Below are 18,383 nucleotides of genomic sequence, written 5' to 3'. Positions count from 1 at the left end.
AAAACCAAGACAAATACTTCCTGTCTACAGACTTTGTCAAAAACCCAGGAGAATTTTTTAATCTAAGGATGTATACATGATCAAGTTGGTAACCATTACATAGGACCAGTTTAAGTTTGTTTTGGCCCTTTCACAAATTCATATCCTAACCTCAACATGTATCATGTTTGGGATATTTTATACCATTTTATACAGTTTGTCTTCATTTCAAATTTTGCCTTCAGGTGTATTTTCTTCTAGAAAATTTTACGAGCTTCAAGGTATCAAAGGAATAGATAAGATAGAATTACAAAACACCACTCACATCTGGAGACTAATTAATATTGGATGATTATAATTGGACACTCATGCACTAATATTAAGAGAAGTAGAATGTGATAAGTTTAAAAACAAAGAAGTTGATAAATGCAGATGCTCAAATCAGCTTCGCCTTGCCTTAGATTACAGATAACTACTCCTAATGACTATTTTAACTATTTTTTCCCGTAATTTTTCAGTGACAGCAACATCATCATACATAGTTTGCTTCATTTTATGAGATTCAACGTTTGCATGACAAACAGTGCTAATTGGAGAGGCTTCTAAGTTATGTTTTTAGAGCAAAGCCACCTGGATTACTCTGTTTTCCCCAGAGTGACCCTTCTGTTCTGAAAGAAAGACAATCAGGAAATTCTCTGCAGGCCATTTTAATATGAAATACAAAAGCTTAGAAATCCCTTCTAAACAACTGAAGAAAACCATTAGGAGTATAGCCAGCCAGTCTCTTAGTGGAGAGGTCATGAGAGACAGTAGGCACAGAACCTCTCTGAAGAGTCCAAGGAACATTTGGTGGTTTATAATTGATTTTTCCTGGGCAGATACCCCTTTTTTTTCAAATAGTAATTATATCAGTGTCATTACTAATGGCTGTTGCAAGGGGCCTTGCTTTATTTTCCAAGGCAAAAATTATATCTGGTCAGAGGAGCCTCATAATTATTTCTACTTATTTGAAGTAGCATACAGACTTAGGTTTTTTTCCCCCTCATTTAAGAATCTAAGACACTTAAGTCTTCCCTTGAGGAATCAGGATAATAATAGCACAGCCAGGAAATGTAGCAGCTTACTACACATCGCTTACTATGTGGGAATAAGCCAAAAGAGTTTTGCTGTAATAGTTTAACTCCCAGAGCACTTTTGTAGTAATTTTTTTTTTTCGAAATTTTAAAGGTCTGATGCATTTCTTGAGGATGTTAAGTTTCTAAATTAAGAAAGTATGGCATTTTTTCAAAGAAATTTGTTTTTAAAGAGATGTACTGAGTAACAATTAGAAAAAAGTAGCGTTTAGAGGATTGGTTGAAGCAGTGAAAAGCCTCTATTTTTAGCCATGCCTTTATTGAGATATTTATTTGAGTATATTAGATAACACAAATGCAGATACAAACTTCTTGGGAAATGATCTTTCTTGATTTAATTTTCCATTTACACACACATGCACACACACACACAAACAGATTCATGCAACTCTTCTGGTTTTTTTCTATACTTAAGAGTTAACCTATTAAATATTCCCCTGGCTCCTTATATAAATATGCACTTAACTTGTTTCTTATACTTTAACTAATATTGATTTGGGAAAAAGTTCAAATATTTAATTTTTTAATGACCTGAGAAGCACTACATTGGTTCATCTAATCAAGTTTAGAAATCTCTTTCATAAATTAAAATTTTAATTATTTACACAATATTAACTACTTTCCTATGTATCTTTACTGTACTAGAGTGGTTATATAGGGAGAGGAGACTTCTATTGTTTCCAAGGGTGGCTTAATCCTTTTGTAAACCAGGGAATTGTGCTCTGGTGAGATCTGGTCTACTTTAATTATCAAAAATTGTTAAGGTCATGCAAGAGTCAAAACAACATGAATTCTTAGTTACAGCTGAATACAAGGCCAAAGTTCTATGTAAATTTTTCTGTTTAACTTTCATCATGAGGAGTATGCATGGGATTGCTTACTTGGAAATGTAGTTAGGTTGTTTATGTTACTTTTATTTTAGAGACAGAAAAACAACTACAAGGGCTTTTAAATGACATGACTGAGTTATTTGTAAAAAAAAGAGATCATATGTGTATGTGTTAACTTCATATGTGTATGAAGTTAAGCTTTATATGTTGAATTTTGGACAGAATAGGCCAATCTTCTGGGAAAATTCTAAAAAATGGAATGGCCATATCACTGAACTATCTAGAGTATGTTTTAAAAATTATTGGCATTTCAGAATAGGTACATTGCATTTTCTCAGAGATAATTATTTTGTTGAAGGCAAATTGAAATATCATAGATTCTTCCAAGAAGCCTGATATGGTGGCCAGCTTCCAAAACTGACCTTGATGATCCCCACACCTAGTATTGGGTTGGCCAAAAAGTTCGTTCAGGTTCTTCCATAAATTGTTACGGAAAAACCCAAAGGAACTTTTCGGCCAACCCAATATTTATACCATTATGCAGTCCCCTTCCAGGGTTGAACTGTGTGTCTAATAAAATATGACAGAAGTGATAGTAATTGCTAAGATTAGATTATAAAAGACACTGCCTCTTTGGTGTTAAATGTGCACTCTCTTTTAGATGTGGTCAAGTCGCCATGAACAGTAGCTGAAGCTTTCAGCCCAAGTCACATGAATGAGCTGGAAAAAAAGTTGCCCTGCCTCGTTAAGCTTTCAGCTGACTGCAGCCCATGACAGCTTGTCTGCAACCCCATGGGAGACCCAGAGCCAGAACTACCCAGCTAAGTCATTCCTGGATTCCTGATTCTCAGACATTTTGTGAGATAATACATACTCATTGCTTAAAACTGCTCAGTTTTGGGGTAATTTGTTACGTAGCAATAGAAAACTAATACGTTTGACCTGTAGATGAGGTTAATGTTCAGTATCTTTTCCTATAAGGGAAGTAGCTTCCAAATGGTGGTGCTTTCTGAGGCAATACAGAATATTAGAAGAGGACTGGCCTTGCATTCAGGGAACCTGTATGGTCAATATCACACAAGCCACAATTCTTCTGGGTCTAGCTTCCTAATAAATATCAGAGAGTTAGATTAAATTTGCCCTAATAACCATCCATATTTTTAACCTCTATACTTCTAAGAGGGTTCTCACGCTCTCTGTTTGGGAATCTCTTTGTATGCGAAATCTTTATTTACCACAACATTGCCAACTTTTCAATATATCTCTATTTTCATGAATGATTGATAATTGGAGAGAAGGGCTTCCCTGGTGGCGCGGTGGTTGAGAGTCCGCCTGTCAATGCAGGGGGCACGGGTTCGAGCCCTGGTCCTGGAGGATCCCACATGTCGTGGAGCAGCTGGGCCCGTGCGCCACAGCTGCTGAGCCTGTGCTCTGGAGCCCGCGAGTCACAGCTGCTGAGCCCGCGTGCCACAGCTGCTGAGCCCGTGCGCCTGGAGCCTGTGCTCCGCAGCGGGAGAGGCCACCACAGTGAGAGGCCCGCACACCACGGCGATGAGTGGCCCCCACTCGCCGCAACTAGAGACGGCCTGCGCACAGCAACGAGGACCCAGTGCAGCAAAAATAAAAATAAATAAATAAAATAATTAGAGAGAAAAGGTTGCTATTGCAAAGATGGTACATGAGAGAAAGAGAATGTTTGACTGCTGTGTATCCTCTGCATAACCTACTTTGGCCTTTAAAGAGTATAAAGAAAGACACAGAAGAAATGAAACCATGAGGGAAGACATGAAAAGGTGGACCCATTAGAGTAATTTACCCTACCTAGAGAGTAATGAAATAATAAAATCTGCCAAAATAAATAGAACACCATGCTTCATGAATTATTCTCATATATAAAAAACTTAGAAGAGTGAGAATCTTGTATCAAAGCGAAATATGGCCTGTATTGTCATCAATATATCTAATGTGTACTTGGAAAGTACAATAAGAATGAAACTATTTTCCATGTTTATGGCCATACTACTGTACAGTTATGTCTAATTTCGAAGAAAAAAATTTTCTGTATCTTATTTAATGTCAAATGTTTTACAGTTTATAAACTATGTAAATTCATAATTTAAGAAATCAATTTTTGTAATTTCCAAATTAGAATGTTATCACATGCTTACATTAAAACTTAAGTGACAATAAAATAATATTATGGGATGGTATCAATTGATTCATATTGATGTGGATGGTAATTTTTAAATGTAGGAACTGGTTCTGTGCCACAGTCCACACATTCATTACTGTCTTTACCCCTGTTTTACTTATTACCATATGATCTATAAAATAGAATAATCCTTTTGATGGTCACGCTTGTACTTTGGGTAAGATGGCATTCTGTTTGGGTGACAAAAATTTAAAGGACCTACTGTACCTACTAGAACCATATTAAAATCAAAACTGGTAATGACACTGAAATTAATACCAGTTTTAGTAGGGTTTATGTATTGAATGCTTACTCTTTCCCAGTAGCAAATGAAATGATTCACATTTAAAAGTCTCATTTAATCTATTCCTCGTAATAGCTTATGTGGGTGTTATCATTTCTCTCCTAACAGATGAAGAAGTTAAGTCTTAAGGAAATAAAACTAGTTGCCTATGGTCACAAAGCTAACTGGTTTCAAAGCCTGAATTCTAACCCAGGTCTGTCCAAATCCACTATGACTAGATAGAGTATTTATTATTGTGTAAAATATTTTGTTTCACAAATATCAATGTGAATTGACTAAAAAGCCACCAAAAGTTAAAAAAGCAACACAAGAAAAATGAAATAGGCAACAGTCCAGTCACTTTTAACATTCCATCAATATCTAAATATATTTTTATCACAGTTTCTTATTAAGTTGCCAGCTGGAGGTTAAAATCTAAGTGGTAATCATGAAGTAGGTAGGTGTCTCTCAATTAGCTAGCAGCTAATTAACTTGTCTTAAAATGAATTAACACAAGTAGAGTACACTCAGTAAACTACTATTTGTTAACATTATTTTTGTTTTTTCATAATCCAAGTATTAACACCAAAACGTTTTTCTCTACCTTCATTCAAGATTGGGAAAGTAGTTTTAAGGACTACAAATGTGCAATATTTTAGCTTCTAACTCATTTTTGTTTTCCTAATTCATCCAACAAAATGAAATCTTGGCCTTGCAATAAATAAGGTTTCTCTAGCTCCAGAAGAACAGGTTTCCTAATACTGGATACACTACAATCTTGGATGTTAGACATTCCCTCCAGCAATAAAAAAAAAATCTGCAAATCAAGTCAGGCAGCAGAGGCACACAGAAGCTTACATATTTCTTAAATAAAAAGTTGGATTTTCTTTATAATACTGCAATATTTTGATATCTATGGGGTCTAATAAAAACTGTGCTTAAAAATGCAGTTTAAAAACACATACACACCTTTCACAGAAGTATTTATTGGAGTGAACTATCCAAGGAGGAAACCCCACCAAATTCCTGACTGACTACTAAGAAAAGTTGCTAGCTCTACCTTACCCTCTGTGTGGTCCATATTTATTTCCTCTATTAGCATTTCCTAATAAATCCCTGAAGGAAAATGGGGCTAAACAATGCACTCTGTAAACAGCCACCTCGTATTCTATAGGAAATCTCACAAGGTAACTTCACGTGATTTAGCATACAATTACAGGCTTTAAAATCCTCAGAAGAAATGAATGCATCTTTGTTCAGTTTATAGATTTCCTCATTAAGTGCAAGATGAAAAAAGTAGTAGTACAGTATCATAAGAGAAAAAAGTAAATTTATGAATTGGTAATTATGTTTGTACTTGTAGCCCCAAATTGTAATTGTTTAAGGAATAGGCAAAAATATGGCTGTATTTTTAACTGCACTTGAAAGAGCAAACCTTACATTTCTCCCAAGGGAGTATGACTCAGTCAACACTTTAACAAGGCCAGTGATCAGGGGAAACTTGCTAAGGGTTAGATAACATAATCTACCAGAGTTGCAATTCTTAGCTTGAAATTTATATTAGAAAATCTGGCAAGATTTGCCTACAGGCATTATACAGTAGTATTTACCCTTTCATCATTTTAGGATAGAAAGTTAGATATCTGACTTGTACATTTGGCTTTCTGAAGTAATAACATTATATTTACATTTTACATTAATGGAAGAGCAGTTCTTTGAAGGCTGAATGAAGTCTGAATTCATGGCAATATCACACTCAAATAATTGGTGCCTGTCTATGGGATTTTTGTTTGTCTGATTTTCACCAAACTAGATCAGAAATTTAGAGGAACTTTGAATTTGTGTCCTTGTTACTTCCCAGAAAAATTTTTTCTGAAGGAATGAAACTATAATGGAAAAATGCTAATTTTGCATACTCCGAGGCTGTCCTGATTCTGGTGGGCACTAACCTACACACTTTCCTAGAATAGTTTCTAGTATTCTGTCCCACCACCTGCCCCTACTTAAAGGGACATTTGTGATCCTCTTAGAATTTGGTATTGTGGGTTCTATAACCTCTACTCCAAGCTGTATGTTCCATTGTATTATTTCTTCCCTCCAAACAATAATTTTTAAGAGGAGGTAGAAATTTATAGGAGTAGTAATTAATCTTTTAAAAATAGCCTTATATTTTTATCTTTTCTTAGAAATGCAAAACTTGGTTGTAAATATATAGATTTCCAGATCGTTGAAGAAATTGAATTACTCTTTCACCCTTAAGATTTTTATATACTTTCCTGTAATTTTTTAATATCTCATATTTTCATTGGAAACATCAAATCGCTCATTCCTTCATTACTCTTACTTGATAATTTCTTATCAGCTTGCATAGCAAAGCCAGACACAATAAAATAATAATAAGCTTATGCAATCATGGAATTTCAGAATTGGAAAATAATCTAGTTTACTCTAACCTCATCAAAAGAGAGATGAAGACATGGAATACATTAAAGTGATGAGGAAGCAATTTAAGAAAAGTCTGACCAGGAATATCAAAGCAACTGGTTATGACTTCAGGATGTGAAATTGAATTAAAATGTTATGAAATTTAGAGCTGATTGAAATATAGCAAGTTGGCAGAAGTGTGATTAATGAGCAGCCTTAGCTAGTATTACAACGTCAGGGCTAAGATTGCACTTCTGGTGACTACATACCACCAAAAGAATCCAGGCCCTTTGAGCACAGTGAAGTGGGTATTGTTTTATCCTTGAAAACCAAAACATAAACTTTGATACTCATTATGCTTATAACCTCCATTTCAGTCTATAAATTTAGATATATTCTAAAGTTTTAAATGAAGTATATTGACTTTGTTCTACCAATTTTAGTTTTTCCTCTTTTGGATGTATCAAATCTTTGATATACTAAATCTAGCTTCTGTAATTTTAAACAAATCCATTTTTCAAATCAAACAAAAGGAAGTATGACTCTTATGAAACAGAAGACAATTTAAAGCTAGAGGAGTCAGTAGACATTTGTAATTTTCCTATGCATGCAAACCTTATACTAGATGCATAGTGCAAATATCTTTCAATTTCTTTCTATTCAGATACGTTCAAACCATACAGATGCTGCTGTTGATGCAGTGCTGGCACCAGTCCCAGGTTTGCGACCACGAAAATCTCTGCTCCAGGCACTGTGGGGACCCCCTGGGCTCACTAAACCAGACAGGCTTCTACACAGTGTGGTGTTTGCTATACAATGTGGAAATTGGCAATGAAATCTCTGTAATGAGTGTTTGCATCAGTAAATTCCCTTGCCATCCATTTTTTATCAGGTAATGTTGTTTCAATTAGTACCAAATGCTCATATCCAATTTCTCTGTGGTGGACATGGCAACAAATAAGAATTATGAAAAGAAAGGAAAAAAGAGAACACAAAACTTTTATTTAGCAGCTCAGGAATTTGCTGATTCCATTAGAAACAACTCAACTGTATCTGAAACTGACTTGGTCCTTTATTTACTGCATTTTGCTTCGGATTAATATTTTAGGTTCAAATATCACACGAGACATGTAACATCTACAGAGGTTCTAGCCAGTTATAAAGATGGTTCAGTATTTAAGTTCACATGTATATTTAGAGGGTTGTGGTTATTCTCCCTCTATCCACACCTTTAAAGTGAGGTAACGGAGAAGTGGTGCCTCTAGAGACTTACAGCTTCAAGTGTGGTCCTGGGCGAGGCAGTGCGAGCCTTCCCTGTGAGCTGTTTCATATGTAAACCCTCATCCCACCTCCTTTAAGCCACCTCCAGTCAACTGAATCAGAACCTGCATTTCAGCAAGTTCCTCCTGTAATCCAGGGAATCCATATGCCCTTTCCTCAACCACACTTTTCTTAGTTCCTATATGAAAACCATGTTTCAATTTACATGCAAGTTTACATTTACGTTACAAAATGCACACATTAGATGGTCATTGTGGAAGGAGGATGCAGAGAATAAATGAGAAATGTTTCTGTACCTAAACAGTGGATAGAGGTAAGAGTAGCATTCGTGGAAGCGAACAGAAAATTTTCTTCCGCTTTTGGGCAAACACCTAAGTGAAGGAAATACAACAGAAGAAAATAAGAAATGTATATTGACAATTTTATAAGGAAGGAGAGAAGGATTTTTTTCTTTTTCAGTTGATTATTTCTACAATAGTTGCTTCATATATTTTTAATCAAATAAAGATGCAGATTTACTGCTTATATATTTTAGGGAAAAAGTAGTATTTATTGAATTATTATCTTGGGGGAAAAACTACCCTGAGAAAGTAGAATAAGAGGGGAGAGAAGGAAGAAAGAGACTTATTCTGCAAAGTTTGTTATTGAGAAGTATGAGACTTTTATAAAAGATACCAATGATTCAACCTCCTATCGAAAGAGACTACTTTAAATCATCCCTGAGCGATGAAAATATTTCCCATAATGAAAAGCTTCCCACAAATCTCTCCACCTTTTTTAAAAACAATACAGTGTTTTCATGACATGAAATTACATATTTTATATAAACCTCGTAGATACTCAATTCTATAATTGGTAGAGTAGGTGAAACTATGGTAAGTTAAACAAATTCAGAATTTTATAATTATTGACCATCTGTACATAAGAAATGTTTCCTTTCTTATGATGACATTTCTTAAGCAAAATCTAAAAATTGCTGACTGGTAAAAAAAGAAAAATTAATGAGAGAATTGTAAGGAAAAGACTTTACCATTCACAGGTCTTTAAATGTTGGATGTAAGAATAATGAACTATTATGGAGGATTCATGTTTGCAAAATGAGCTACCAGTTGGTAATTAGTGGAGCTGTACAATACCCTGATGAGGTAGGTATATTTTATCGCTGCCATTTTATAGATGCAAAATGGGCAGCAGAGAGTAATGAAGGGAACCTAGAAAATCAGCATCAGCAGAAAGCACTGACTTTTCTGAGACATCCAATTGTGATGCAAGTAGGTGTTAACAACCACTTATTGCCTGGGTTATTTTGGTGAAGTTACTTAGGTTTCTTGTACCTTAGTTTCTTCATCTGTAAAATAGGAAGGGTAATAGTACTTATTATAAAGCGTTGCTACTGGAATTGAATTGCTTAATACATAAAAAACACTTTTAAAAGTATCTGGCATATAATTGGCCAACTATCGTTGCCTATGAATTATGAGCTATGTGCCTTTCTGAGTGCTAAGGATATGAACCGTGGACAAAAGAAATCCCTGCCCTCGTGTGCTTACGTTCTATTTATTAACAGAGCATTATCTCAGCTGATGGATACCAGTGTGTGTCCTTCTTATGAACAGGTAGAAACAGGAAGTCCTGGGGGCTTTCTTTCTTTTTTTCTTAATTGTTAGGGGTAATTTCACAGTGGTTGGTCAGTTGTTTCAATTTCCTCTGAATGAGTTCTGAACAAAGAGAGGATTTTATTAATTTCTTTAGAATTTGACTGAAAGCAAACAGTGGTGTTAGGCACTGACTTGAGGTTGGGTGACAAAGACAAACAAGAAATGATCTCCTTTATTCAGGGCCTTACAAACTAGTGAGGGAGTCAGATACACACATAAATGACGCTAATCAAGACTGTCTTTGATAAATATAACAAAAGAACAAAGAAGCAAGAGAAAGAAAAGTGCTATGGGCAGAGAAACAAAGGAGAAGAAATATTAAAAATGTGAAAACAAAGGGTAAAGAAAGGAGGTAGGAGCAGAGCTAAGGGAATGGTGTATTTGATGTTCAATGAGAGTTTTGATATTTAGTGACTGCAAGAGTGTCTGCAACATGTCGAAGGTGGAGACTGAGGGGTTGGGGACAGATGATGTCTTACTGACTTATTGAAATAACTTTCTAAGCCCAAGATGGAACCGCTCCCGTCCGGAGTGCCAAGTCAGCAAACCAAAACTTTGATAATTTTGTGTCTCTGTAAAAGCTCTGCTGGATCAAAAACTCAGTATATCCACAGATAGCCAATAAGCACATGAAAAGGTGCTCATCATTGCTAATTATTAGAGAAATGCAAATCAAAACTACAATGAGGCACCACCTCACACCAGTCAGAATGGCCATCATTAAAAAGTCTACAAATAACAAATGCTGGAGAGGTTGTGAAAAAACGGAACCCTCCTACACTGTTGGTGGGAATGGAAGTTGGTGCAGCCACTATGGAAATCAGTATGGAGGCGCCTCAGAAAACTAAAAATAGAATTACCATGTGATCCAGCAATCCCATTCCTGGGTATATATCCAGAGAAAACTATAATTCAAAAAGATACATGCACCCCTATGTTCATAGCAGCACTATTCACAATAGCCAAAACATGGAAACAACCTAAATGTCCATTGACAGATGAATGGATAAAGAAGATGTGGTACATATATACAGTGGAATATTACTTAGCCATAAAAAGAACGAAATAATGCCATTTGTAGCAACATGGATGCAACTAGAGATTACCATACTAAGTGAAGTAAGTCAGAAAGAGAAAGACAAATACCATATGATGTCACTTACATATGGAATCTAAACTATGACACAAATGTCATATTTCTGCTCTCTATGAAGCAGAAACAGACTCACAGACATAGAGAACAGATTTGTGGTTGCCAAGTGGGGCTGGTGGGGGAGGGACAGACTGGGAGTTTGGGGTTAGTAGATGCAAACTACTACATATAGAATGGATGGACAACAAGGTCCTACTGTAAAGCACAGGGAACTATATTAAGTGTCCTGGGATAAACCATTACAGAAAACAACACAAAAAAGATTGTATATATATGTATAACTCACTTTGCTGTACAGCAGAATTAACACAACACTGTAAGTCAACTATACGTCAATTAAAAAAAAAACACGCAGTATATCCAGTTACCCAGTCCCCAAACGCCAAGCCAGCTCTGGGCTCTATACGTCTTTCCTTGTTCATTCTCACCCTAAACAAGGTTGACTGTGTGGCTCCAGCCAATCAGATATTTTCTCTTTTTCTCTCCCTTGTTCTTTATTCCTTGTGCTATAAAAGCTCCCTGCCTTCCCGCCCATTTGGCACTTCCTTGAAAGGAGACCATCCACTTCATGAAGTGTTATATAAAGTGTGTATCACCTAAATTGTCTTCATGGTTTTTAACAGTTCCCTCATTATGAGGAGGCTCTACTTTGAAGAAAAGCATTGTTAGTAAGTAAATACAAAATATAAACTTTTTTGGTACCATGCGTGACTTTCTTCATTATTTTAAGTGACTTTTCATATTCAAACTATATTCATGTGAGTTTAAAAAAATAAAACACTTTTTGAGTATGAAAAGAGAAAAGTAACCAAGAATTGGGGGAGTATAATTAACTGAATAGAGAATATCTAATTAATTATAACCCACAAGCAATTTATTTTCTTCTCCATAGCCCTCTCATCACACACACACACACACACACACACACACACACAGAAACAAAAGGCAATCATAGCAGGGTTTTAAATTTTACATATAATTATGATGTGAAGATTATTCCCTGTGGTGATGTATTTTTTAAAATGTGTGTATGTATTTAATTTTAGTATATATAAGTTCTTTGAAAGACAGTATAACATATCTATATAACTGTACAAACACAAACATAGTAGCATTTGGAAACAGATAAAAATGGAAGAGATTATCTTTCTGGACCCTTATTTTACAGATGAGAAAACACACCTAAGAAAGTTAAAGTCTGAGCCAAACTCAAATTTTTGAACATTTACGCCAGCGCCTTTTTCTAAGCAAAGGTCACTGGTAACAACAGTATGTGTTTGACCTCAGATATTTGTAGACACTTCACATTCTAAGCAGCTTAACTTCTCTCCTGATTTACAGAATAATGCTCCTAACACAATAACTTAATAAAACAGCATGAATTCCTCAGAGAATGGAGGAATATTGATCATTTAATTAAGTTTAGCAATACACTGTATCTTTGATTGAAAGGAAATGTAAAGTTTAAATGCCATAAATTAAGGACTGAGGCACCAATATTAAAGACTGAGGAGACTATGGATATCATAATGAGCCGAGGAGTAAAATTCTCTCATAGCTCTCTGAGCATTGAGGTGCCTTAGTTATTAGTTGGTGTGCCATGAGATCTACCTGGATCACCTTTACCTGTTCCTGCTCCCATCCCCTAGCTTCTATGTGTTTTGCATTTAAAGGCTTGTACCTGCCATCTACTTTAGACACCTAAACTTGGGCAATTGGAGCCACAGTGGAGAACCAGATGAGCCTATGACTTTTTCCTGAAAACCACATGTATATGTCCGTTCTGGCCTGTGGTCACTGACTGCCTGGAGCCTGAGTATGGAAGCTCAGCTTCTTTGTCTCCATACGATGAACTCTGAGACGTAATTTAGACTCCAGAGCTCCCCTGCTCACTCGTGAGTTTGATCTGCATCTTCCTTCATAGTCCTGCCTCCCCATTGTCTTACCAGTTCTCCTGGGAGCGCTCTTCATTAATCACTTAAACACAGATTCCCATCTCAGGGTCTGCCTTTGGGCAACTTGATCTAGGACAGCTACCAAAGCTATTGAGGATCTATCCATTCATCCATCCATCCATATTTATCTATGTTTGCTACCTCGCTCTCTCTCTTACCTCCATCTATGTACTTCCATCCCTCATCCCATTCTAACCCAAAAGGGAACACCTAAAACAGCATATTTCCATTCCATATTCTGTACGTTAATATAACCACACAAAAATATACAGAGATGGGGGAATGTTTGTGTTCCCAAAATAGGATCATTTGTACATGTACTGCTTTGTATTTTGCTTTTCTTACTGAACTATATTTAGATTCCTAATAAAGAAATTAGCACTTTTAACTAAGAGTTCTATTGTAGGTTGCCCTAGTTATAAGCTTTATAAAAATAATTCTTGGGAGGAGAAACCGCGTTATAGATATAGATATATAAAAGGTACAGTAAGAATCTGAAGTCATAGTTGGGAAAATTTTTAATGCTGTCAGTCATTTTATGCTTTCTCTGAGAGGTTTGATATTCTAACGTCTTGACTGCCTACACATTACGTATTTATGTATGAGGATATCATAATTTTTATTTAGTTTGTACATAATTCCCATGCTATTGTGCTCTGATTCTATATTGTACTATACAATATGCCAAATATTTCCCTAATGCTCTCTTAAATGATATTTCATACTGACTTCATATACTCTTCACCTTCAGGTCTGTTCATAATTAATCTTTACCATCCACTAGAAGAGTTGATATCTTTATTTCCATTTTATAAATGTGAAGTCTGAGACATAGGGAGATTAATAGACTTTTCCCTGACCACAAGCATAATGAGAGTCAGAGTCAGTACATGAATTAGGAATCCTTGGCTTCCAACTCCATGTTTAATCCAATAGCACTGGATCACTGCCATTTTCTTACAAAATAAACTCCTTCATAACATTATTTATTCTATCATTCAAACGTGGATATTATGTCAATGACCATCTTTCAGAATATTATTAATTTATAAAGTTTTGACTGGATGAATGTGGTTCTCTTTTTATGGAATCAGTATAATTTTTCTTTAATTGGAAATATTGCAAGTTATTTTCATCTTCAAACATACGAAGTAAAAATGACAATAGAATAAGAGTGATTTTCTGCGTATGAAATATACTAGAGTAAGTGAAGGTAGAGATGAACGTCTTGTGTCTTCTACTTTAATCTGACATAAAACAAGACAAATTAATTAAGAAATTATAAGCACAATAGTATATCAGAGAGTATTCAAAGACATAGTAGGTATGAAGTTAGGCTGAAAAAGAATAGGTTTTAAAGTAAAATAATATTGTATAACAACATGTTTAGTATATACATATATGCATATATATGTATATGTAGATTTTTAGGAAGCTCCAAATAAGACCTACTTTCTCATAGTACTTGATCTCGTAGTCCAGTATGGGTCCATTGGAAAAAGCAGGTGCTTGCCATGATATGGCAATGCTATTTTGGGATGCCCAGTCCTTCCTTACCATACCTATCAGGGAAGGTGCTGAAAGGAAAGAAAATAACTGAGAATTAATTGGCAGGAATCATTCTCCATAATCCTTTCTTTAATATTTTGTCTTCTAAGGAAAACACAATTCTTGTTGAAGAGGACATTAGTTATTGATGTCAGAGTAATATGATAGGATCTCCTTTATTCAATCCAAATAAAATATTAAAATATATTTAGAAACATTATTAAGGAACATAGGAAAGACTCAGATAGTCCATGAATAAGGACCAGAACTCATCATCTCTGGTTTTGTTAGAGGACAACAATTTTTCTTAAACTGGCTTTGGTTTTGGGCTACAACTTGAAGTACAATAGACTTGACTTCTATATTTAATCAAATCTAAGTCTGCTATAGAAAATCCTCTGCAATTACAAGATCATTTATAGACTTTCCTTCAAGACTTGGTACTTTATAAAGTCTTAGTACTTTATAGAAGTTTATATCACAAACTTCTTAACTACAGTAAATTTTTGCTTATCAATGTGAGGATTATTTCTTTTGCATGGTTTCTATGACATTTGAATAAAACCGAAATATTTAATTTCTGAAGTTCATTTTCACAATCATGTCTATCTTCTTTTTCTATGTAACATTGTTTTAAAAATCCAATCCTAACCGAAAGTAATCTTGTGTTAAACTTCAAAATTTACCTAGAATGTATATACTGCAGGTTCTTTTATCTAACAAAATACTTCTCATTTTTAAATATTCTAATTACTCATAAAAGGAGTTTTTTACATAGAAATTAAAACTTGCTCTTAAAAAATACAAATTAAATATACTGAGATACCATTTCTCATCTATTAGATTGGCAAAAAATCCAAAAATTTGACACCAGGCTCTGTTGGCTAGGCTATGGGAAAAAGCACTTTAATACATTGTTGGTGTGGTGTAAAGGCAAAATGGCACAATCCTTATAAAGGGAAATTTAACAATTTAAGGCAAATTATATATTCATTTATGCTTTGGCTTTTGGGACTCTATCTGAAAGAAACACTGCAGAAATACAAAGTGACATATTTATAAGACTACTCACTGAGATTTATTTGTAAAGATTGGAAACAATTTAAATGCCCATCAATAAGGGACTGATTGAAAAAACTACGCTACATCCACCAGAGAACTATGAAATTGTAAAAAGGAATTGTGACCATATATAAATACTAGAATGGAGTTATTTCAGGATATATTTTTAAGTGAAGAAAGTGAGATGGAGAAAAATGTATAAAAACAATGTAAGGATAAGCCTAGAATAAAAACGAATAATAATGGTTACCCTTAGAGGGTGGGAGGCAATAGGATGGACACTACAGGGTGAGAAGCAAAGCATCTCTGAATATATCTTCCCCTGAAGATTTACTTTGGAACCCTGTAAATATTTTAAATAATTAAAAAACAAATTAACGTTTAAAAGAGCAATCTCAAAAAATCAGTAGAAAGAAACCTGTGTATTGAGTTGAAAGCACAGCTTTCAAGAGGAACTACTTAAAATGACATTAAAACACAGTAACTTCGGGCTTCCCTGGTGGCACAGTGGTTGAGAATCTGCCTGCTAATGCAGGGAACACAGGTTCGAGCCCTGATCTGGGAAGATCCCACATGCTGCGGAGCAACTAGGCCCATGAGCCACAACTACTGAGCCTGCGCGTCTGGAGCCTGTGCTCCGCAACAAAAGAGGCCGCAATAGTGAGAGGCCCGCGCACCGCTATGAAGAGGGGCCCCCGCTCTCCGCAACTAGAGAAAGCCCTCACAGAAACGAGCCCCATACAGTCAAAAATAAATAAATAAATAATTTTTAAAAAACCCCACAGTAACTTAACATACATATCAATAGAACATATTTTAAGTACTAAAAAAAAAACTGCAAAAATTATTAAACTGTTTTTAGTAATGATATTGTTAGTGTTACTACTGGTATTGTAACTCTGAATATGTGTGTGTGTGTGTGTGTGTGTGTGTGTGTATTGAGGGCTAAATCAAATGAGTAATTTTGTTGGTGTTATTGGGAACTAGGATTTTTTTCCTATGGGAAAAAGGAGATACAGATGCCAGACCAATGAAGGTAAGTAAATATCCTATACTAGTAAACTCGAATTAGAAGTATCATTATGAACTCATGATATCTTTCCAGTTCATTTTCAAAAATCCATTCAAATGTACCAATTGCAATTGAAAACAGGATTTGAAAAAATTGATTCTCTATGATCAAGATGAAAATTCTTTAAATTTATAAGAAAGACTCAAGTATTAAATGTGGTAATTTACTTCCCAATGTTGCCTTTGTATCTTAAGGATAAACTATTCAGTACTTTCTTAAATTTGTGAGAATGACAAGTTTGGTTCTCCTAAGGAATTAAGTACTTTAGAAAGTATATTTAAAACTCTTTCCAGCTGTTCAGTGACAGCATTATTGCTGGATTAAGATATATTCTTAAAATGAGCGATAATTATAGAAATTTATAAGAAAAAGAAGTTTGTGCCATAAGCTAAAATAGAAATGGGTAATATGGTAAATAAGAAAGTGTTCCGATAATTCACTATTTAAATTGAGTCATATTCACTGCTAATAAATTACCATTAGTAAATTTATCTCTGTTGAAAAATGCATTAATGTTCTTGAATTATAGTATAATAATGTATTAAATGGTGCTTTATGGAAAAATTATAACTTTAAAGTGAATAAAACAAATTAGAAGTTGATTAAAGTATATCAGTTTCTTACAACTTTTGAAAATGTCCTTTTCATGTATACAATCTTATAGTTTATTTTTCAGTTTAATGTACAATATCACAAAGCAATATTACCAGTGTATTACTTTTTGCCTCATAATTATTTGGCACTCAAGGTCAAATGATATAATCCTTGCAAAACTTATAAGAAATTCTGTTAGGCCAGTAGCATTTTAGAATGACTACTGGTTAAAATCTAGGTACTATCTTTTCTATTTCTATTTCTCCAATGGTTAATTAATTGTACAGACACATCACCTAAATTATATGAATCCTCTTCTATACTTTTATAAAAGAGAAATAAAGAATCTATTCCCTAACTACATAGATTCTTCACTTACACATGGACTTCAGGGCCTAAGATCTATGTAAATACTAAAATTTCTTCACTTTTGCACATTCCTTTCATATGTAAACATCCACGTTTTACATAGTTGTTAAATATACTTAATTCTAGATAATTCTATTTTAAACCATATATTCTTATCCCTACTCCATACTTTAATATAGTTTCTATAATTTTAATTCAATGGCTAAAATATTCAATTATGCTGATACTTTATCAAGTCACTCCTCTAATATTGGATATTGAAGTTTCCAATATTGTCCTGTTAGAGTTCTGACATTTTATGCACAAATTTTTGTGCATAAATTTTGATTTTGTTAAATTATTTTATAGAGAAAATTGCTTTATATAATTTGGATTTTGTGTCATACTATTATTACCATATTGCTTTTGAAAAAAGCTGTATCAATATACACTAAGCATGCATTTTAAACACTTAGTGAGTTTGAAAGCAGAGGATGTGGGAAACAATTAATAGGTCAATAAAACCCAAATGCTGCATTTTATATTTTCAGAGAAGAACAACACTATACAGAATTTCATTTTAAAATAAGGTTTCAATGCATGAAACCTAAAGCATTTGTTTTGAATATATTTAATGAATTTGTCTTAATAATTCAAGTTTACATAGCATCTGAATTTGGCATATTGTGACAACACTGTAGCGCCAACTGATATAAAGCAGAAAATACGTTTATTCCTCCACATGAGAAAAACTGATTTTAGGACACAAAAGGGCAACTAATTGATTTTTACTTCTGATTCTAAAAAGTCAGAGAAGGAGAGAAATAGTCAGGGAAGTAATATCTTCTGGAGTTTGTCAGATCAGAGGCCAA

At 34.4% G+C, this 18,383-nt stretch overlaps 1 protein-coding gene across 1 annotated transcript in view; it reads right to left on the bottom strand.

The window, feature by feature from the left end:
- The window catches only part of EPHA6 (EPH receptor A6), an 851,091-nt gene that overhangs the window by 325,885 nt on the left and 506,823 nt on the right, over positions 1-18,383 (bottom strand). The window contains exon 6 of the mRNA XM_082392247.1: positions 14,340-14,464. Within this exon, the coding sequence (XP_082248373.1) occupies positions 14,340-14,464 (125 nt within the window). The remainder of the gene's footprint in view (positions 1-14,339; positions 14,465-18,383) is intronic.

The sequence above is a fragment of the Balaenoptera borealis genome (assembly GCF_965194805.1).
Source record: "Balaenoptera borealis genome assembly, chromosome: 5".
Lineage (NCBI taxonomy): Eukaryota > Metazoa > Chordata > Mammalia > Artiodactyla > Balaenopteridae > Balaenoptera > Balaenoptera borealis.
The sequence above is the reverse complement of the archived record's forward strand: the minus strand, read 5'-3'. Positions and strand labels throughout refer to the sequence as shown.